This window comes from Caretta caretta, chromosome 4 (assembly GCF_965140235.1).
Source record: "Caretta caretta isolate rCarCar2 chromosome 4, rCarCar1.hap1, whole genome shotgun sequence".
Lineage (NCBI taxonomy): Eukaryota > Metazoa > Chordata > Testudines > Cheloniidae > Caretta > Caretta caretta.
In genome coordinates, this window is record NC_134209.1 from 34696087 (window position 1) to 34713764 (window position 17678).

General features: G+C 42.8%; 1 protein-coding gene and 1 long non-coding RNA gene across 21 annotated transcripts in view; one reads left to right on the forward strand and one right to left on the reverse strand.

Annotated features, from left to right (window-relative positions):
- Positions 1 to 8403: 8403 nt before the first annotated feature.
- Positions 8404 to 14870, reverse strand: LOC142071843 (uncharacterized). The gene is made up of 2 exons (XR_012668037.1): positions 14670 to 14870; positions 8404 to 9236 (listed from the first exon to the last, which is right to left on the reverse strand). It is a non-coding gene; the product is annotated as an uncharacterized LOC142071843 (long non-coding RNA).
- The window catches only part of PDLIM5 (PDZ and LIM domain 5), a 183172-nt gene continuing 179364 nt past the window's right edge, over positions 13871 to 17678 (forward strand). For 12 of the 20 annotated variants that reach the window (XM_048847038.2, XM_048847045.2, XM_075127531.1 and 9 more), the window contains exon 1: positions 16397 to 16447. In XM_048847038.2, coding sequence (XP_048702995.2) covers positions 16419 to 16447 — 29 coding nt within the window. In that variant the 5' untranslated portion in view covers positions 16397 to 16418. The other 8 variants (XM_048847054.2, XM_048847052.2, XM_048847041.2 and 5 more) reach the window with 7 other exon arrangements.

Consider the following 17678-nt stretch of genomic DNA (forward strand, 5'->3'; position numbering starts at 1 on the left):
TTCTGTGTCACGCTGAATCGAAGTCCTAGAAAGAATACATGTTGCTGTGCCAACTTTGCCAATAGGGGGTGCTGTTCTGTCTAGTAATTCTCTTTTGCTAGAAGACCCCTCCTCCTTTCTTCTCCAGCTTTAATTCTCAGTGCTCAGACCTCTGATGTACATTTGTCTTAAAACATGGACAGATGCCTGATGTTGTCATGTAACTTGAGTTAATATGTCCTATATACAGAGCCAAAGAAGAGCAGCTTAATGCCACCTTTCTGGCACTGTTACACTTTAAGTTACAAGCTTAGAAAATGTTGTCCAACCCTTTGTATCGCTATGTATCAAAGCTTTCTTCTTGAGCAGGGCACGGAGGGTTAGAGAAAAGAGCTGGAGGCAGAGGCCCAATTTCTATTGTGCTCCAGCCCATTTGTGCCACTCCAAAGTATCTAGGGCTGTAGCAGAGATTTATTTTTTTTTAAAAATAAATGCTTTGCCTCATTTTAGAATTATATTATAACCACCCATATTCCAATATCCTTGTGTCTCATTGCACTCCCTTTGCAAGACCAATTACCGATCACCATGGATCCTGATAAATACTAGACTTAGGTTTCTTGACCAAAGTCAATGTTGGGTAACACTTGGCAGCCACTAAACTTTTCCCAGGTTCAAGAGCTCTTTCCCCAGTGTGTGGGGCAGCAGTGGGGGCCAGTTAATGATATAGATCATGGAAAGCTATTTTTTTTTAACCAGAACTTGCTGAAATACAACTTCTGAAAAACAGAAACTACCCATCATTGGAAATCCGTGTTATAATGTATCAGAATAAATGACTGATAATGAATGTGGAGGTTCAAGCTCACTATCGGGTTTTTAGAAGAAAATATACCCCAGAAGTAACTTAGTGACTATTTATATAGTCCATCAGACCCTGAAATAGATCTCTAGCTCCATGATTCTTTGAAAACTCTCCTGTTCTATTTTATATAAAATTGTGCGTGAATTCAACTCTCCAATCCATACCCTGCACAGGGTAGCACTCTTTCCTCCACTCTTTGTCTATCTTTCACCTTTCTCCCTCTCCTAGGATCCAGTCTTGTCATCACTTACACATATGAATAATTTTACATTGCCATGCCCCTCTCCTCTCTGCTACTCCCTGCCTTTCCCACTTCCTTTGTTCTTCCCTTCCGTGATTGTTGTCTTCAGACAGATTTGCACTCGTTGCCTACTTTGGAAACCTCTTGTGCCAGATCCTTAGCCAGTGTAAACTAATAGAGCTCTACTGACTCCAATGGAGCTACTCCAATGTATGCCAGTTAAGGAGCTGGCCTTGTCTGTTCATTGCCACAGCATCTTCCCTAGTTCTGAAGGCCTGGATAGAATGACAGAGCAAATCTCCTACATTACAGGTGCGAAACTACACCCACACATTACGAGGTTTTTTGTTTTTTTTTTAACTTTAGTTGAATCCTGGAGTTGAGAGAGAGAGAGAGAATTAGAGATGTGCCTGAACCAAACACCCTCGTGCTATGGGAGTTGTTTACAATCTCAAAAATAATTTGGATCTAAATTTTTCAAGTGGATGCTGTTTTTATAATAGGTTGAACTAGACACCTAGGATCTGAACACCTGCTCAGCTTCTGAGGTGGTGATAGTGAGATCTAAATTCTGCAGCTTGAGCCCATCTCTAATGACAATATTGTAATGAACTGGCTCGTGTATATGTATACCCCTTCCTTCTGCTGAATGGAATGAGAACAGCTAAACTGTGTACTGGAGATCCTCCTTCTACTCAATATGGAGGCCTGGTTTTGGAGCAGAGATTTCCTTCCCTGATGATCCTACTGTACAGTCATGCATGGCCACAAATTAGCTCTAATAAGGTATTTCTGTTGAACAGTTCAGTAAGCAAATAAAGAACTAACACATTTTAGTGCAGTCCTCAATATTGAGGCTGGACAAAGCTTTCGGTGAAAAATCAAAAAGACTCAGAGCTTCGGTTACAAAATGAACAGATGCTAGAACAGTCATCAGGAAAACATTTGGCAAACAACTCAACAAATGTTAATGTGTTACTTGTAGAAGACACAATAATGTGAGACTTGATTTCAGATCTGGGCACCTGGACAGGACATCTGAGTTCTGCATTTGGATGTTCAGGTAAACACTGCAGACATGTCAATTCCATGTTGTGCACTGATGTGGTTCCAGCTGCCAATATGGCAGTATAAAGGTCTGCTCAGATTTTCTGTGAGGTAGATTGATGCATAACTCTGTATTTCCCACCTTTAATTGGAAAAGCTGTGCAAATGTGTTTAAAAATGTAAGACTGTCCTCTAAACAGTGGCAACCATGTATAATGGCTCTTTCAAAACAGGGCATGTGTATCTTAACAAAGTCTCATTGCTATATATATATATAGCAATTTGTGACATTTTCAGATTGGAGGTAAGAAAGGAAAAGCTGCTATTAAAAGTGAGCATGTGACCAATAGCACCAGGACCCTTGCATATAGAGGACTTTGAATGAAGCCAGTACAAAAGGAAAAGCCGTGCTTATGGACAGACAGACATGCATGCGCTCACTCTGTCAGGCAAGTGGTTTGGGTAGTAATCTTAGTTGGCCTAGTTCAGCCATGTTTGTGTCTGCCAAACCCAGCAAAAACATGAGTTTAGTTTGGCAGACACAGTATATCAACCCGTCATCACTGGGTCACGCTGGCCCAGAAGTCGTGTAATCTGAAAACCCATTCCCCGAGCACTGCTGGTCGGCAAGGAGCGGCTGTTTTTTCCCAAGCTCTGAAAGATCACTCAAAAGATGGAGGACCGCATCTGATTCACCAAATTCCTGTAGTCAAAAGCAGAACTGAGATCCATGAGCTAACCCCCAACTAAGATATGTTGGAGGAAGGATGTGTGTGTTGGAGAGGGGCTTCCTTCTTTATAAACTATATCCTGAGAACAAAGTGCAGCCACAAAAAAGTCTCTTGTGCTGAAATTTTCCCTTAGTTAGCCTGAGTTTCAGGGGACTCATCACCCCCCACCCCCCCCCACACACACACACACGAGAAATTCCTCACAGGCTGGTCAGCAGGTTAAGCTCTTAAAATTACCTCCTCTAAATGCCGATGCTAGTTCTGTCAATTCTCATTTTACTTAGAGCTCTGTGTGGCATTTGACATGGTGTGACTCAAGCTAGAGCCCACTAGTCTCTGCTTGCAATTTTGATTTTAATATTTTTCTGGGACAGTTTTAAACTGGTTTGACAAGTCTGTGCATCCAGTATGCAACAGTATGGCTCTATGAGCCCTTCCTGCCCTAATGTTAGAGCTGGATGTCCTTGGTGCTACAGATTGAATTTCAGGCTTTGCTATTACCCATTATTTATGTACACTGTCTTTGGGCCAGAAATATTGGCACAATACTAGGTTTTGTTTCTCTGCTGATTCACAGATATATTTGACGATTAACTCAATAAATCTAACTGTACAATAAGTGTTTTGACAAATAGTCTGGCTAGATATAAATCAATCTAATCTAATCTTGGTGCTTGTAATATGTTCATCACTTGTGTATGGAAGCATTGTACAAATTTGAAAAGTATTAAGATAAGCTTCTGTTTCTCTCCATCCTCTCCCCTGCCCCAGTCCAATAGGGTTTCTGTTTTATTTATAGCAGGAATGCAGTTGTTGGGGTGTGGGGTTTTTTTGTGTTTGGTTTTTTTTCCAGTGGCTGCTCCCAGCTGTGAAACAAGAAATCTCTCATGTGAGCTCACAAGTCTCACTGTTCTGATCGATGGTTCCATTTTTTCCAGAGACACACAACGGCCATGGCCATGAAGAGTGAGTGAGAAGGAGCACCTTGGAAGGCCTTGCACGACCGAGACCTTGAACTTAACCTGGTATTTGACCTAGTGCCACACAGGTGGCAGTGGCTTCTTCAAGTGACAGTTTTGATACAGAGGTTATGAAGCACTCCCCTTCCATCTTTCACACTCACAAAACCCTGTTAAAACTTCCACTCCCTTAGATATCCATCCATCTGGTGGTATTCCCGACATAGCTGGCGATCTTTCTTTTTCCCCCCCTCCTTTCTGATTTTTCCTAAAATTTTACCTAATGGTATGAATGCTTGAATGGAGTCGCTCTGCAATCGGCCACCAATGTGTCCACAGAAAGCTGCTGTTCTCACCCAGGGTATCAAATGGTGGTGCTCTTTTTAGAATCGCCCTCTTCAACTAACATACGAACGATGAGGTGATATCTGGCTAACTTTTTAACCTTCTTCCACAACATCAAAACTTAAATGCCCTGAGTCACTTGTGTCCTTTCTAAGCGTCCAGCTCTCACATCCATATTGGAGGATTGACCATATGTGGCGTTTCAGCAATGTGGTGCGGATGTGCAATTTTAACTTCCGACAACACAGAAGTCTTTGGAAGCACAGGCATAGCTGGTGGTGGTAAGGTCAGTGGCTGCTCTCCAAACCTAAAGGAGCTTTAACTAGGAATGGAAACACCCACTTCAGAGTGCACTTCAGTCATCTTTGCATGTCACAAATGAGGAACACCATGGCCAAGTTTGAGTCTAACAGGAGGCGGTACAGTCTTCTGGCCAGCTATTGTTGGAATAGGATATTTTTCATAGTCCTAGCTAGTTAGGGGTATCACACTGAGGAATTGGGAAGAACCTCAAGACAGTCAAGATCATGGGGTGCTGGCAAGTTCATTGAAGTGCTTCCCATTCCCCAGAGCATGACCTCTGCCTTATGCTGGGAGAGCTTAAGATAGTGGCTCTTTTTCTCCAGGTGCCAATGCCTCCTTGGCATTGGCAGATGGTATCTTGTGCATTTGAAGTAGGTATAGAGCTGGGCAGTGTCTGTGTAGTCTCAATTAGTAGCATCACATAATTGATAAACAGAATGGGAAATCTGTGTCTCGTGGTGGAAAAACAGTTGTGTGCTGTGATGCTTCTCACAAGTAACGCAGAGGAAGATCAGCACTATCTCTGAATCTTCTTGTCAGCGGAGAACCCAATTCTTACCAACTCCTGCTATAGCTCTAAGGTGGGAGAACAGCCATCCGTGTATCAAGGCTCCACAGTATCCAGTACAGCAGAGAGATCCACCAAGATGAGTGTGGAAATATGCACCTTCTCACATTACAAGAATGTCTACCCGTGCAACAAGTGACAACTCTATTGTGTCCCAGCTAGAAATGCTTTTTAGAGGGATCCAGGATATTGAGAGTAAAGCCACATGCCTTTCAATGTAACTCTTTGCCAGCTTCTTAGTTGGCGAGCTCTGAAATAGATCAGGTATCCTAGTCATTTTTACAGCTCAAGTCAGTCAAATGAAGGTGTGCATGAGTAAATTCAAATGCTTTGAGTTCAGCCTAAAAAGTTTGCCTTTTAAGTGCATGTTTGACTTATCAGCACTACCAATACCTCTGTCAGTAATGCCAATTTACACCTCTCCTTTGTCTATCGCTTTCAGCTTGTATCTTTTTCTAAGCTGGCCCTGAGGTATGGAAGAACTTTCAGGTTGCAGAAGAGGGTAAGGATATGATAGACTAATTCAAACCCCTCTTAAAGGACACTTCTTCCACAAGACCTTTGCACATACCCAGAAAACCTCCAAAACTAACAGATTAAGGATTTTTAAAAAAAAATTATCCAAAGTAATTTCTTCCTTGGAATAAACAAGTACATCTTGTCTTTCTGAGTCTATGATAAGCTCTCCAAGATGAGGACAGTAGAGTCCTAGAAATGTAAGGCTGCAAAGGACCTTGAAGTCCACAATCCAGCCCCTCAGTTGAGGAAGGACCAATTAACCTAGACAGTCTGACAAGTTTTCTTCAACTTCCAGTGATGGGGATTCTACAGCCTCTTGGAAGCCTGTCTTTATAGTTAAAAAGAGAATGACGATCAATTACTCTCCATGCTCATTGGAGATGGGCACAAGTAGTGATGGGCTTTGATTGCAGAAAGGGACAATTAGGTTAGATATTAGGAAATAATTTCTAACAGCCCTTAACATATTTGAAGACTCAGTTCCCCCTGCAGCTGGCTTTTCTCAATTATAAATATGCCCAGTTTTTTTTTTAAGCCTTTCTTCCTAGGTCAGGTTTTCTAAACCTTTTATCATTTCTTTGCTTTCCTCAGGACGCTTCTCAATTTGTCCACATCTTTCCTGAAGTGTGGCATCCAGAATTGAACACAGTGCTCCAGGTGAGGCCTCACCAGGGCCAAGTAGAGTGGGACCACTACCTTTCATGTATTTTTATATACGACACTTTTGTGTTTATGCACACCAAGAATATTAGCTTTTTTTTTCTTTGCAGCTGATCACCTTGACTCAGTCATTTTGTGATCCACTATAACCCCCATTCTTTTTCTGCAGTACTACCACCTAACCATTTATTCCCTATTTTAGCTGTGCATTAGACTTCTTTTTTCCTTCCAGAGAAGTACTTTGCACTTGGATTTCAGACAAATTTCTCTAGTTCATTAAGGTCACTTTGAATTCTAAGCATGTCCTCCAAGTGCTTAAAACCCTCCCAGCTTGGTGTCATTGGCAGATTTTAGAAGTATACTCTCCACTCCATTATCCAAGTCATTAAGGAAAATATTGAACATACCAGACCCAGGACTGACCCCTCAGGATCCCACTAGATACATCCTCCCAGTTTTAGAGTGAACCATAACTACTCTTGAGTATTGTCTTTCAACAATGTTTGCACCTACGTTTATGGCAATTTAGTCTAGACCACATTTCCCTAGTTTGCTTGTGAGCACATCCGAGACTGTCAGAAGCATTAATAAAAACAAAGCATATCGGATTTACTGCTTCCCCAATCCACTAGGCCAGTAACCCTGCCAAAGAAGGAAATTAGGTTAGTTTGGCATGATTTGTTCTTGGCTACGCCTTACCTTATTATCCTCCAAGTATTTAAAAACTGATTGTTTAATTTGTTCTAGTATTTTTCCAGGAACTAAAGTTAGGCTGACTGGTCTACAATTCCCAGGTCATCTTTTCCCTTTCTTTTTAAAAAAAAAAAAAATTGGAGAATGGCAAAAATGCTACCTGTCTGCTGGGACCTCACCGATCCTCCAGGACTTCTCGCAGATAATTGCTTCAGGTAGTTCCTTAAGTACCCTACCATCAGGCCCTACTGCCTCTAATACATCTACCTTATCTAAATAATTTTAGTCTGTTTTTCCCTGTTTTGGCTTCTGTTCCTTCATTGTTACTTCTGTTAGTTCTTTATTTCCTTTTCTGTCCCTGTGCTTTCATCATGCTTATACAGCGCTGTGCATGCTGATGCTGCTGGTTCATAAATTACAACATTTTTTCAAACTATTGTCATTCTTCATCCATGTTCATCCCTTCTCTGACTGAGAAATTCATCTCAACTTGTATCTACTCTAAACCATGTTAAGTTAGTGTTTGTCTATTTGCAAGCAGAGTGGTTTTCATGTTACAGCTCGTACATTTTCTCTCTTGCCAGGGCAGTATATTATGTAAAGAACTATAAGCAAAGCTTCACCTTATCTCAATAGGAAAATTCTGATGTTGATCTACAAGACCCTTCATGATCAGTGTTCTCAGTATATGGCAGGTTTAACATTCAAGTACAAGTTGTAACAAACCCATCCTAAACTGGTGGGATTATAATTATAACGCACAAATAGATATGTATTAAACTACTCCCTGTTTCCAAGGGAAAGGAAGTTCAAACAAACCAGCTGGCATTATGATTCGGAAAAGAGGATGGAGGTACTCACTCTTGTTACTTGTGGGGCCCTGATAAGAATGCTATATGATTAACTCTGGAATAGTATTCCTTGGCTCAGCATATTCTAAAAAACAAATAGAACAGAACTATGCCTCAGTGAGAGACTGGATGGTTCAGTGGTTAGGGTGCTAGCCTGGGACTTGAGAGACCTAGGGTCAGTTCCCTCTTCTGCCAGACTCCCTGTGTGGCCTTGGACAAGTTACTTACTCAGTTCCCCACCTATAAAATGGGAATCATACCTCCGGGGGGTTGTGAGGTGTTCAGGTACTTGAGTGATTGGACGGGAGGGGCTCATAAATCTTATGACAGGTTATATAACTTGACGGACAAAAAATCTAGTTTGAAGCAGTTCATCACAGCATGCCTGCTGGATTCTCTAAGATTACAAGCTGCAATTATTTCACTCATTTGGATGAGAAAAATATCTGTCCTTTTGCCCTAGGCTTATGTACCATATAAATATTAAAAATATAGGTTGAAATCCTGATTTCATTGAAGTTAGTGGCAAAACTTCAGTGGGGCCAGGATTTCACTAATCCTAGAATGTGGCTTCAGTATTACAGGTTGCAGAGGAGCAGCCGTGTTAGTCTGTATTCGCAAAAAGAAAAGGACGACTTGTGGTACCTTAGAGACTAACCAATTTATTTGAGCATAAGCTTTCGTGAGCTACAGCTCACTTCATCGGATGCATTCAGTAGAAATTACAGTAGTCAGTGCCCTACAGTTACCTGAGGAGGGAACAAAGAGGCTACAACATCGCATATAACACTGAGTGAGCATTGCTCTTGGAGTATGGCCACTGATGGATTACAGGTGAGTGTTGGCAGCCAAGAAGCAGAGAGAGGAGACAAGTCAAACTTATTCATTAATTTGGTTTATGGCAACTGTCTTCCTCTCTATCAATGTGAACTTCACTGCTGCTCACTGGACACAGTGATTGACTAGTGAATGGGAGATGTTGAATTTTGAGGGAAAAGTCAAAAATGAAAAACCCCTTTTTAAAAAGGGTGCAGGTACGAAGGCTGTGTCTGCCTTGGCAATTGAAAATCAACTTTTCTTTTGGTGATATTAACTTTTTGTCTTTTTGGGGGTGGGGATGTGTGCCATGAGCAAGTGCTAGAAAGGGATGGTGTTCCCATGGGGGGGGGGGAACAGTATGCAGAAAAGGCAGATAAGAGACAGGAACATAAAGGCAAGTAGAACAGTTCTGACACTGACTTCGTCAGAAACAGGAATAAAGTGTCTACCCCTTCATAAGTGGATTGTGTGGGCCAAACTGAAGGGTCAGATCCTGGCACTTTCTATAATTGTTTTGTACCAGACCACTTCATCAGCTGCCCTAAATTTCTTCAGGCATCAGGAAATCCCTGCTTCACCAGTGACTATTGTAGTTTGATGGTGTGTACAAATATTCTTAATTCAGCAGTGAATACTTTCAAAAACAGCTGCATTTCCTTTAAAAAAAAAAAGGAAAAGAAAATGTCAGTGATTCAAAGTCAAACAAGTTTTACTATTTGCCATGGCACAAGTGCATCAAATTAACTTCAGTATCTCAAACACTTTGAACTTGCCCAGTTGATCTCAAGGTTTGACCACATAATTTTGCTCCAGCCACACACATGCTATATCTGAGGCGGACTGGACATGTTTGATAGGTTTTAGGCGGATTGGGCAAAATTAGATTTATAATGGAAATATGTCACAACTTGAAGTACAGAGACAGCTCTCTGGTCTACAAAACAATATATTGGCTATTTCATGGTGTCGTCGTCTTTACTGATTTTTTTTTTAAAAAAAAAAGTATTCCAGGATACAGCTGGTATGAAACTTTATACACAGTAAAATGTCTTTTGTTATATTGAATTTTCCCTATTTAACTATGCGAACACAGACCTGCAAAACTCACTCTTACAATGTTGCCAACTAGCAATTTTATTGCTAGTTTTCTGATATTAGGTTTTCTCTAAAAGACCCAGTGTCATGGGATTGCATGAGGACCTCAGCTTACTTTTTCTTGGAAAATGAAAGTTTCTAGCCTTCAGGGTTGTGGAGAAAAGCTTGGAAAAACCTAAGGCTCAAAAAACAAAAGGCAAATTCAACAACAAGCTTTAAATTTTTAAAGCTCTACTGATTTTTAAGCAAATGTTATGATTTGAGGGCCTGACTTGTGATTTTTGAATGCTTGGGATTGGCAACAGTACTGTTAAGTCAGAAGTTCTTTAAAGAGAGGTTCTTCCTGGATTGAAAGTCAACTCTACCGTATGACTTTAAATAATTGCATCAAACATAGTTTCAGAAATAGAAACTAAAACTGAAAGTGCTGATCTGGTACAGATAAAGCCTGTATCGCTGAAATCATAATGATTTGCTAGTATGTATTCTACAGTGCATCATGTCTGTATGTATGCTACTTGATCATTTCACAACCAGAGCTAATATTCTGTCAGAGTTTTCTATTGCAGTTCTCAACCAGGGGTCTAACAACCTGTGGGGGGCTATCAAACAGGACTACCGGTAGACTCTCTGGGGCTCCGGGCAGAAAGACTAAGCCCCACCAAATGGGGCTGAAAACCTGAGTCCTGCCACCTGGAGCTGAAGCAGATGCCTGAGAAACTTAGCTTCTCATTGCCCCCTGTGGTTAGTGGCCCTGGGCAATTGCCCTGTTTACTACCCCTTAATGCCTGCCCTGGCTTTTATATGCAGAAAACCAGATCTTGTGGCACAGGTGGGCTGTGGAGTTTTGAGTAGCATGTTGGGGGGGTGGGGAGGGTGATGGGGCTCAAAGAAAAAGGTTTAGAACCTTTGTTCTATTGCACCATCATTCTGATGTCTAAGTACTTCCCAGGTAAAGGTCAATGGCATTGGTGACCAGCTACTCATTACAATTTATGATAATAAAAAGGGGGAAGGAATGCATGTCAAAATAGGGAGAACAGGTTAACAAATGTCTTAAAAAGTTAGATTATTCAAGGCAGCAGGGCCTGATGAAATTCATCCTTGGGTAGTTAAGTAATCTTGGAACTGTTGGCAATTAGCTTTGAGAACTCTTGGAGGACAGGTGGGGTCCTAAAAGATCAGAGAAGGGCAAAAATAAGCTTAAAAAGGGTACCAGAGAGCCCAGGGAATTTGGACAGCTGGTCTATAACATTGATACCTGGGAAAGGTACTGCAACAAATGATTAAAAAATCCATTTGTAAGCAGCTGGAGAATAAGAGAGTTATAAGGAATAGCCAGCATGGATTTGTCAAGAACACTTCATATCCAACCACTCTAATTTCCTTCAGTGAGAGGCTTGCTGGCCTAGTGGTTGGAGGGAAGCAGATGTGCTATATCTTGATTTTTAGTAAGGCTTTTTGACACTTACATGACATTCTTATAAGCAAACTAGGGAAATATGGTCTAAATGAAATTACTATGAGGTAGGTGCGCAACTGGTTGAAAGACCTACTCCATAAACCAATGGTTTGCTGTTATACTCTCTGTTTATGGAGTGGGGTTCCACAGGGGCCAGTCCTTGGTCTGGTACTATTAAATATTTTCATTAATGACTTGGATAATGGGGTGGAGAGTATACTTATAAAATGTACAAATGACACCAAGCTGGGCCGAGTTGTAAGAGAAATCTGCAGCAAGAGAGATCTGTTAGATATTAGGAAAAACTATCAAACGAGGGTAGTTAAGCTTTAGACTAGGCTTCTGTGAGAGGTTGCGGCATCCCCATGACAAGAGGTTAAGAACAGCTTGGACAAACGCCTCTCTGGACAAGGATCATGTGATTCTAGCAGCACCTCTGAGGAGGCAGACTCTCATTGTGTAACAGCAACAGCCTCGTGTAACTTTGCCCTGCAGGCCCAAGCTATGCTCTTCTAATAATTCCAGGTGGAAGTGATGAATGCATGGATTGTTGGGGCAATATTCTCCTCAGGGAGGAAAGGCTGAAGTTTCCAAGTAAACTGCAAATGGACAAGGGGTATTTCTCATTAATGAGGCTACATGCTATTGTAGGCTAAGTGCAAAGTCAAACAGGACCCTCAGGCTTTGCACTATTTTGATATATTTCAGAGCTGGATGGGACCTCGTGTGCCTGGGGCTGTAATGAGTGACATTTGCAGGAGGCGTAGTGCCAAGCTCCTTTCAAGCTTATAAATAAAACAGCATGAAATTGACCTAAAAACCTTGTGACAGAATGAAAAATAGTTAGGGGGAACTTTTACCTCCCTGAACTAACAATCATGTGATGGAGCTTGTCTCGGCCTGCAAGGGTGATTTTTCTTTTTAGCTTGAGTAGAGATGCTTGGGGGGGAGGGTATGAGAGGAACTATTACCAAAAAAATACATATCTTTATGTATTAAAAACAGTTTCAGTAGAGGAAAAAAATCAAGATTATCAATAGTCAAGTTAAACAAGACCCAGAGCACACTTAAAGCTCTGTGCCACAGCTCTTACTCACAAGTGGCTTTACTGGAGCTAATGGTATTAGGTGCTGGGACCCTTGCATGCCAAAGTAAAAAGCTCTGAAGGTGGGGAGTGGGAGACCAAGGTTACAATCTTGCAAGTTACTCTGTGTCCAAGCCGAGCCCCATTAAAGTTAATAAGGCTCCATTTGAATGCAGGTCACCTTGCAGCATCAGGGCTAAGTTAACTCGAATTGATATTATTTAGTGTAACTGTTTAATTAGATAAATCTTTTCTTTTGCAAGTCATTTTTCACTATAATTCTCTTCATTTTTAACAAATATATTTTAAAAGTGCCTACCCCAGGCTCTAGGTGCTTTTGCCTTAAAAAAAATCAAAGCAAATAAAAAAAAACAAAAAATATTAAAACCCTCCCAACAGCTTCTCCTCACCTCCATGCTAGGAAATAACTAGAGATTAACTTAGTACCCCAGCCCCCACCCTAAAATCCTAGCCTTTCTGAGACTTTTCCTTCCCTGAAAGTTTGGTAGATGGTTGAGCAATGCAATACGCTCTGGGAAAAAAAGCAGTTCTGTCCTGTTTCAGACCAGGATAGGCAGTGAGTTCTAAAGCTGATAGCCCCCATGGACCATACCTACTCTCTTACAGCGAGGGGACTTTAGCTCCAGTGTCACTGCTAACTATAGTGGAGGATGTAAGGTACAAAGTTTACATTCAAACAGGGGGGAAATTATTACACATCTGTGAATACAAGAACTGATGGTCTGTGGACACACACACATCCTCCAGAGGCATATGTCCAGGGGTTGAAACATGGGTCTGACAACCAGAACTTTTCCAGTGACTTTATCAATAACTTCTCTTGCATCCTAGACTTAATCACGTAACTTGTCTGACTCAGTTTCTCCTGCTGTAAAATAGAGAGGCTAATTCTTAATCAGAAATATTGTGTTAATTAGCTTATGTGTACAGTGCTTTGAAGATGAAAAGAACTGTATTAATTTTTCTTTCGAGTCAACGCACACTCATTGGACTAGATCTTAGCCCTTTGTTCTGCCTGGCAGAGAAGAATTTCAGGGTGGGTGTCTGGAACTAGCTGTGGCCCTAGCTCTAGGGTTGAGGGCATGACAGGGGCAGGGAAGCAGGGCTGGAACAATTTCTGGTGATCTTTGGCTGCCCCTATAGCGTGTTCCAGTATTGGGAGAGGATGGGGCACACCTGGCCCGATCACTTGTGCGCCTTCACCCTGCTGTGCCCAGCACAACTTAAGTCGCATGCCTGAGCATTCCAGCCTAAGCGTTACAGCTGCTACTGCAGTACAGATGTGGATATTGATTCTGTTCCTGGTCTTATTACCACTGGCTCTTTCTCCAGGGTAGTTATTGTATCTCATTTAAATGATTGTATCCTAAGGGGAACTCTGCTTTTTAATCCTTCAAGGTCCTGGCAGGTGTCCAGGATCTCTGTGGCGGAGAGGTGTCGGGCAGGGGAACGTGCACTGGGCTGTTAACAACGACTCTGCATCCCCTGCGCCTCCTTAATTAGGCGCTGGCTGCCCTTTCTTGGAGGCCTGGGCCTTTGTCTGTGCGCGTGCAATCTTTTGGGTCAGCTGTCCCGGCCTTTAACCCTCCCCGCGGGTGCCCCCCCGGTGCAGGCTGCCAGGGCTTCCTTCTCTCTCGGCTGGAGCGCGGAGAACTTCCCCATCCCCCCTGGGCCGCGGGGGAGGAGCAGAGCGAGGCGGAAGTGAGAACGAGCCCCGCGGGACGCAGCCCCAGCCTCTCACACGAGCTGCGAGCTCCGTGCCTCTCGCCTGGGCGTCCGGCTCCGCGCGGCGGCTGCAGCCTCCCAGGTGAGCAGGTGCCGAGCGCGGCGGCCCGGGAAAGGGGCCGCCCGCCCGGCCGGGCGCGGCGAGGCATTTGCCGCTGAGCCCCGTCTCCCGGCCGAGGGGGCTGGTCGCTCAGGTGCTGAGAACTAGCCGGGCGGCACCTGCGAGAGGAGCCGGGGGGCGGCGGGGGGCAGCTCTGTGCTGCGGCGTGCCTCCTCCCGGGGCTCAGTGCATGGGGTAGGGGGTGCTCGGGGCAGCGCCGGGCTCGGGGGCGGAGAGCAGCGGAGAGCAGCACCCCCGGTGCCTGAGCGAGACATCCACCCCCGCCCCCGTGCCCGGCGGGAGAAGGCGCTTGGCGCAGCGCGGGGTGGGGTGGGCTGCGGTGGCTTGCCCTCTGGAGCCTCCAGGAGGCTGGGCAGGTCAGAAACGCCCCCGGGGAAGTGGGGAGAGGAGAGTCACGCGGGAGGGGAAAGCGGCGGTGTCGAAACGAGGGTCCCGTTGAGTTGATCAGAATTGCTATTGGCTTCGCGACTGACTTCGATGGGTTTGCCCCCCCCCCGGCCATTGAAAGCCCTTTTTGCCATCTATACCGCGGCGTTTGTTTTAAGGGAAACATCACACAGCGCGCTCTTAATAATATTTACCGTGTTCCCGATTTGTTTTTTCTTTCGAGAACTCGACTCAGAGAACCAAAGAGAATGGACGCCAGAGTCAATCTGGTTTTGTAGGTCCCAGCGCTGCAAGCCTGTGTGTGTCGCTCGGTGCGTGTGCCCGCGCCGGCGTGTGCCCGCCCCAGAGTCTCTGTTTTGGTGTTTAGATGCAACTGCTGCACAAAGTAGTACCAAAAATGGTCAAGAGGGAGAAAAAGGATTTGAAAAGGAAAATTCATAGCTGAGCTGGGTTGGGCAGGTTTAGGGCGTGTAATTGTTTGATCATCATGGCCATGCATTTCCTCCTGCCTGTGGGGACTTTTGTAATCAGATAGCTACACCAACAGTAAAGCCAGCAGTTTCACTTGTATGCCAAGGCATACTTTTTTTTTTTTTTAATGATGTGGTGTTTAATGCTGCCTTTTCTGCGTTCTATGGATGACTTGGGACTGCACATATAAAACCAAACTGACTTTGATGGTTTCATACTGAAACAAATATGTCTCAGATGTCACCTTTGTCACTTTTCTGCACACTGGGAACACTGGAGTCTTCACTGCAGCAGAACACCAGATTTCCCCAGAATCATAGGCCCTGACCACTTTAGCGGAAATATCATCTCGGTAATGTTATCTATTAGCACTGTTGGAGGTATGACCTACGGTTGAGCAATTCTGATTCTGTCCAACAGAGGGCGATGGTATATATACTTATTTATGATTAGATGGGGAAATGCATTGTTGAGCACTTACACAAAAGGCTCACTGAACGCTCATCAACATGAGTGAGAGTTTCACAATTTAGCCTTTAGCTAGTGCATTGCACAATGTTTTCTTTGAGACAAAGTCAATTCATAGACCCCTGCGCAGACACAAAATGTATATCCATATCCGATATGCAAACATGGGCCGTGGATTTGGGCTCTAGATATAAAATTTGGATCCGCACCCATCTGCTTATCTGCAAACATGTCTGCTGATATTTGCATCCACGAATATAAAGCGGGCATCCATGGATTTGCAGGGCTCTGTCTATTCACGTGGTGATACCTCTCCTTCATACCAGATACAGTATCTTTAACGGTGACATAAACAGATCAGTAAATCTGTCTTCTTAGGGTGTTTCTTTAGTTTTCTTTCCCCACATCCCAATAAGTTCTCTAGTTTATAAGATGCAGATGTTTTACTGCAAGCTCGGGGCTGGGGCTGGGGCTGGGGGGGCGGAGGGAAGAGCACATTATACCTTACCATGCCAAATGCCTTCCTTTGCAGTTAGTTACCAAAAAAAAAAAAAAAATTACAGTATCTTTTTTTTTTTTTTTTACGCATACAAGAAAAATTATTCACACGCTTAACTTTTGCTCCGAGTTAGGAAAAAAAATCTTGTCAATTTACTGATCAATCTGGTCTTGGTGTGTCCCAGCAGCTTAGATAAGGTTCCTTTTCCCACAGTCATTAATTTGTGATCGCTTATAATTTTAGTGCGATTACTTTAAGGAGAACAAAATATGTTTATCTGGTAGTATAATCTTTAGTAAACTAAAGTGCATATTTATATGGGATTCAGTGTTTAGTACATAGAATAATTCTTGCTTGAACTAGTGCGTAGGTCCTATAAGGATCATATCTCAAACTCTGTGGACATTCCCTTTCATGTGGGTGAGTGAGGGGGAGGGAGGGAAGGAAGGAACCTTGAACTAGGGAGACATTGGCCTTCTGGGCCTGTGTTTGGTCAGATGTGTGTATGCGGAGGGGGGCACAGGAGATGGAAATGTAAGTGAGCCAGATTCTGTCCTCATAGAATTCAGTGGGAGCAATGGTCCTTTCGTGGCTTCTGGCATGAGGGTGTAAGTAGTTCAGGAACTGCTTCAGTTCTGAAACAATCTCTGTTGTTGGCTTGGAGTAATACTGTAGTTCCTAAAGGTTATCTTGTTAGCCTGCCTTACCCGAATACTCTTTATTTCGTTAAATGGACCTACTGGTGTGAATAAGACTGTTACAGTTTGGCCCTTATTAGGGAAACAAGGCTGTACAGCTTGAGTCTTTTTTGATGAGGTGTATCTGGAAATCTATATAATTACATTATTTTTCCTCAAGCAATTACTTTAGTGCATTGTTAAACTTCTGGTGAGAGATTTTTGTAGAATTTCCCAGGTAGTAGGTTCCCCATAGAAATGAAATTGCTTTAGTCGTACAGTATCCCTAAATCTGTTGCTTCAAAAATAAGTCACCTGTAGTGTAAGTATAGTGAGAAATCATTCTTGCCGTACTTGATAATATTTGAAACACGCTTTCTTCTACTTGACTGAAGTTCCACCTTAAATCTCTTGTATTAAGTAACTATGGAATCTTACAGTGATTTGGTGTAGTCTTACAGTAATCCAGCCCTTAGTGTGTGCACTCTCTCTCCCTCCCCACTTCAAATATATAAAAATAGAAGGCAGCAACTACCTAAGTCGTCATTGTAATATTGCCTATATGTGGTGCAGCTGAAGCTGTTATCGTTGACACTGAGCAACAAAATTAAGTGCACAGCGTGCTTTTTAAAGGTAATCCTTAATCCTTTTTTGGGGAGGAGGGGAAATCATCTTGGGATTCTCTTAAAATGCTTTTTCTTAGTTTAAAGAAGTTGCCTTGCTGTTTGGTACACAACTGTCTCTGGTGATACATTTTTGCATTTCTTTTTGATTTCTTCTGTAACGCCTTTTATGTGCCTAATAGGGAATTGGAATTGGATGTTGGATGTACGTTAAACTGTAGGTAAAAATGCCAAGAAGAAAAAACATCTTTCCCTCTGAGTAACTTGGACATTTAAAATTTGTAGTTTTTGATATTTGAATGTGTTACCAAAATATGCACACTCCTTGGGAATGAGATTTTATGTCGTAAACATACCTGTGTACCTGTGACTAAATACATAATACCACAGGAAATAGATTTTGTGGGAAATTAATGTGCCGACATCTCTTACATGAACTATTAAAGTTTGTATGTACTTAAGAAA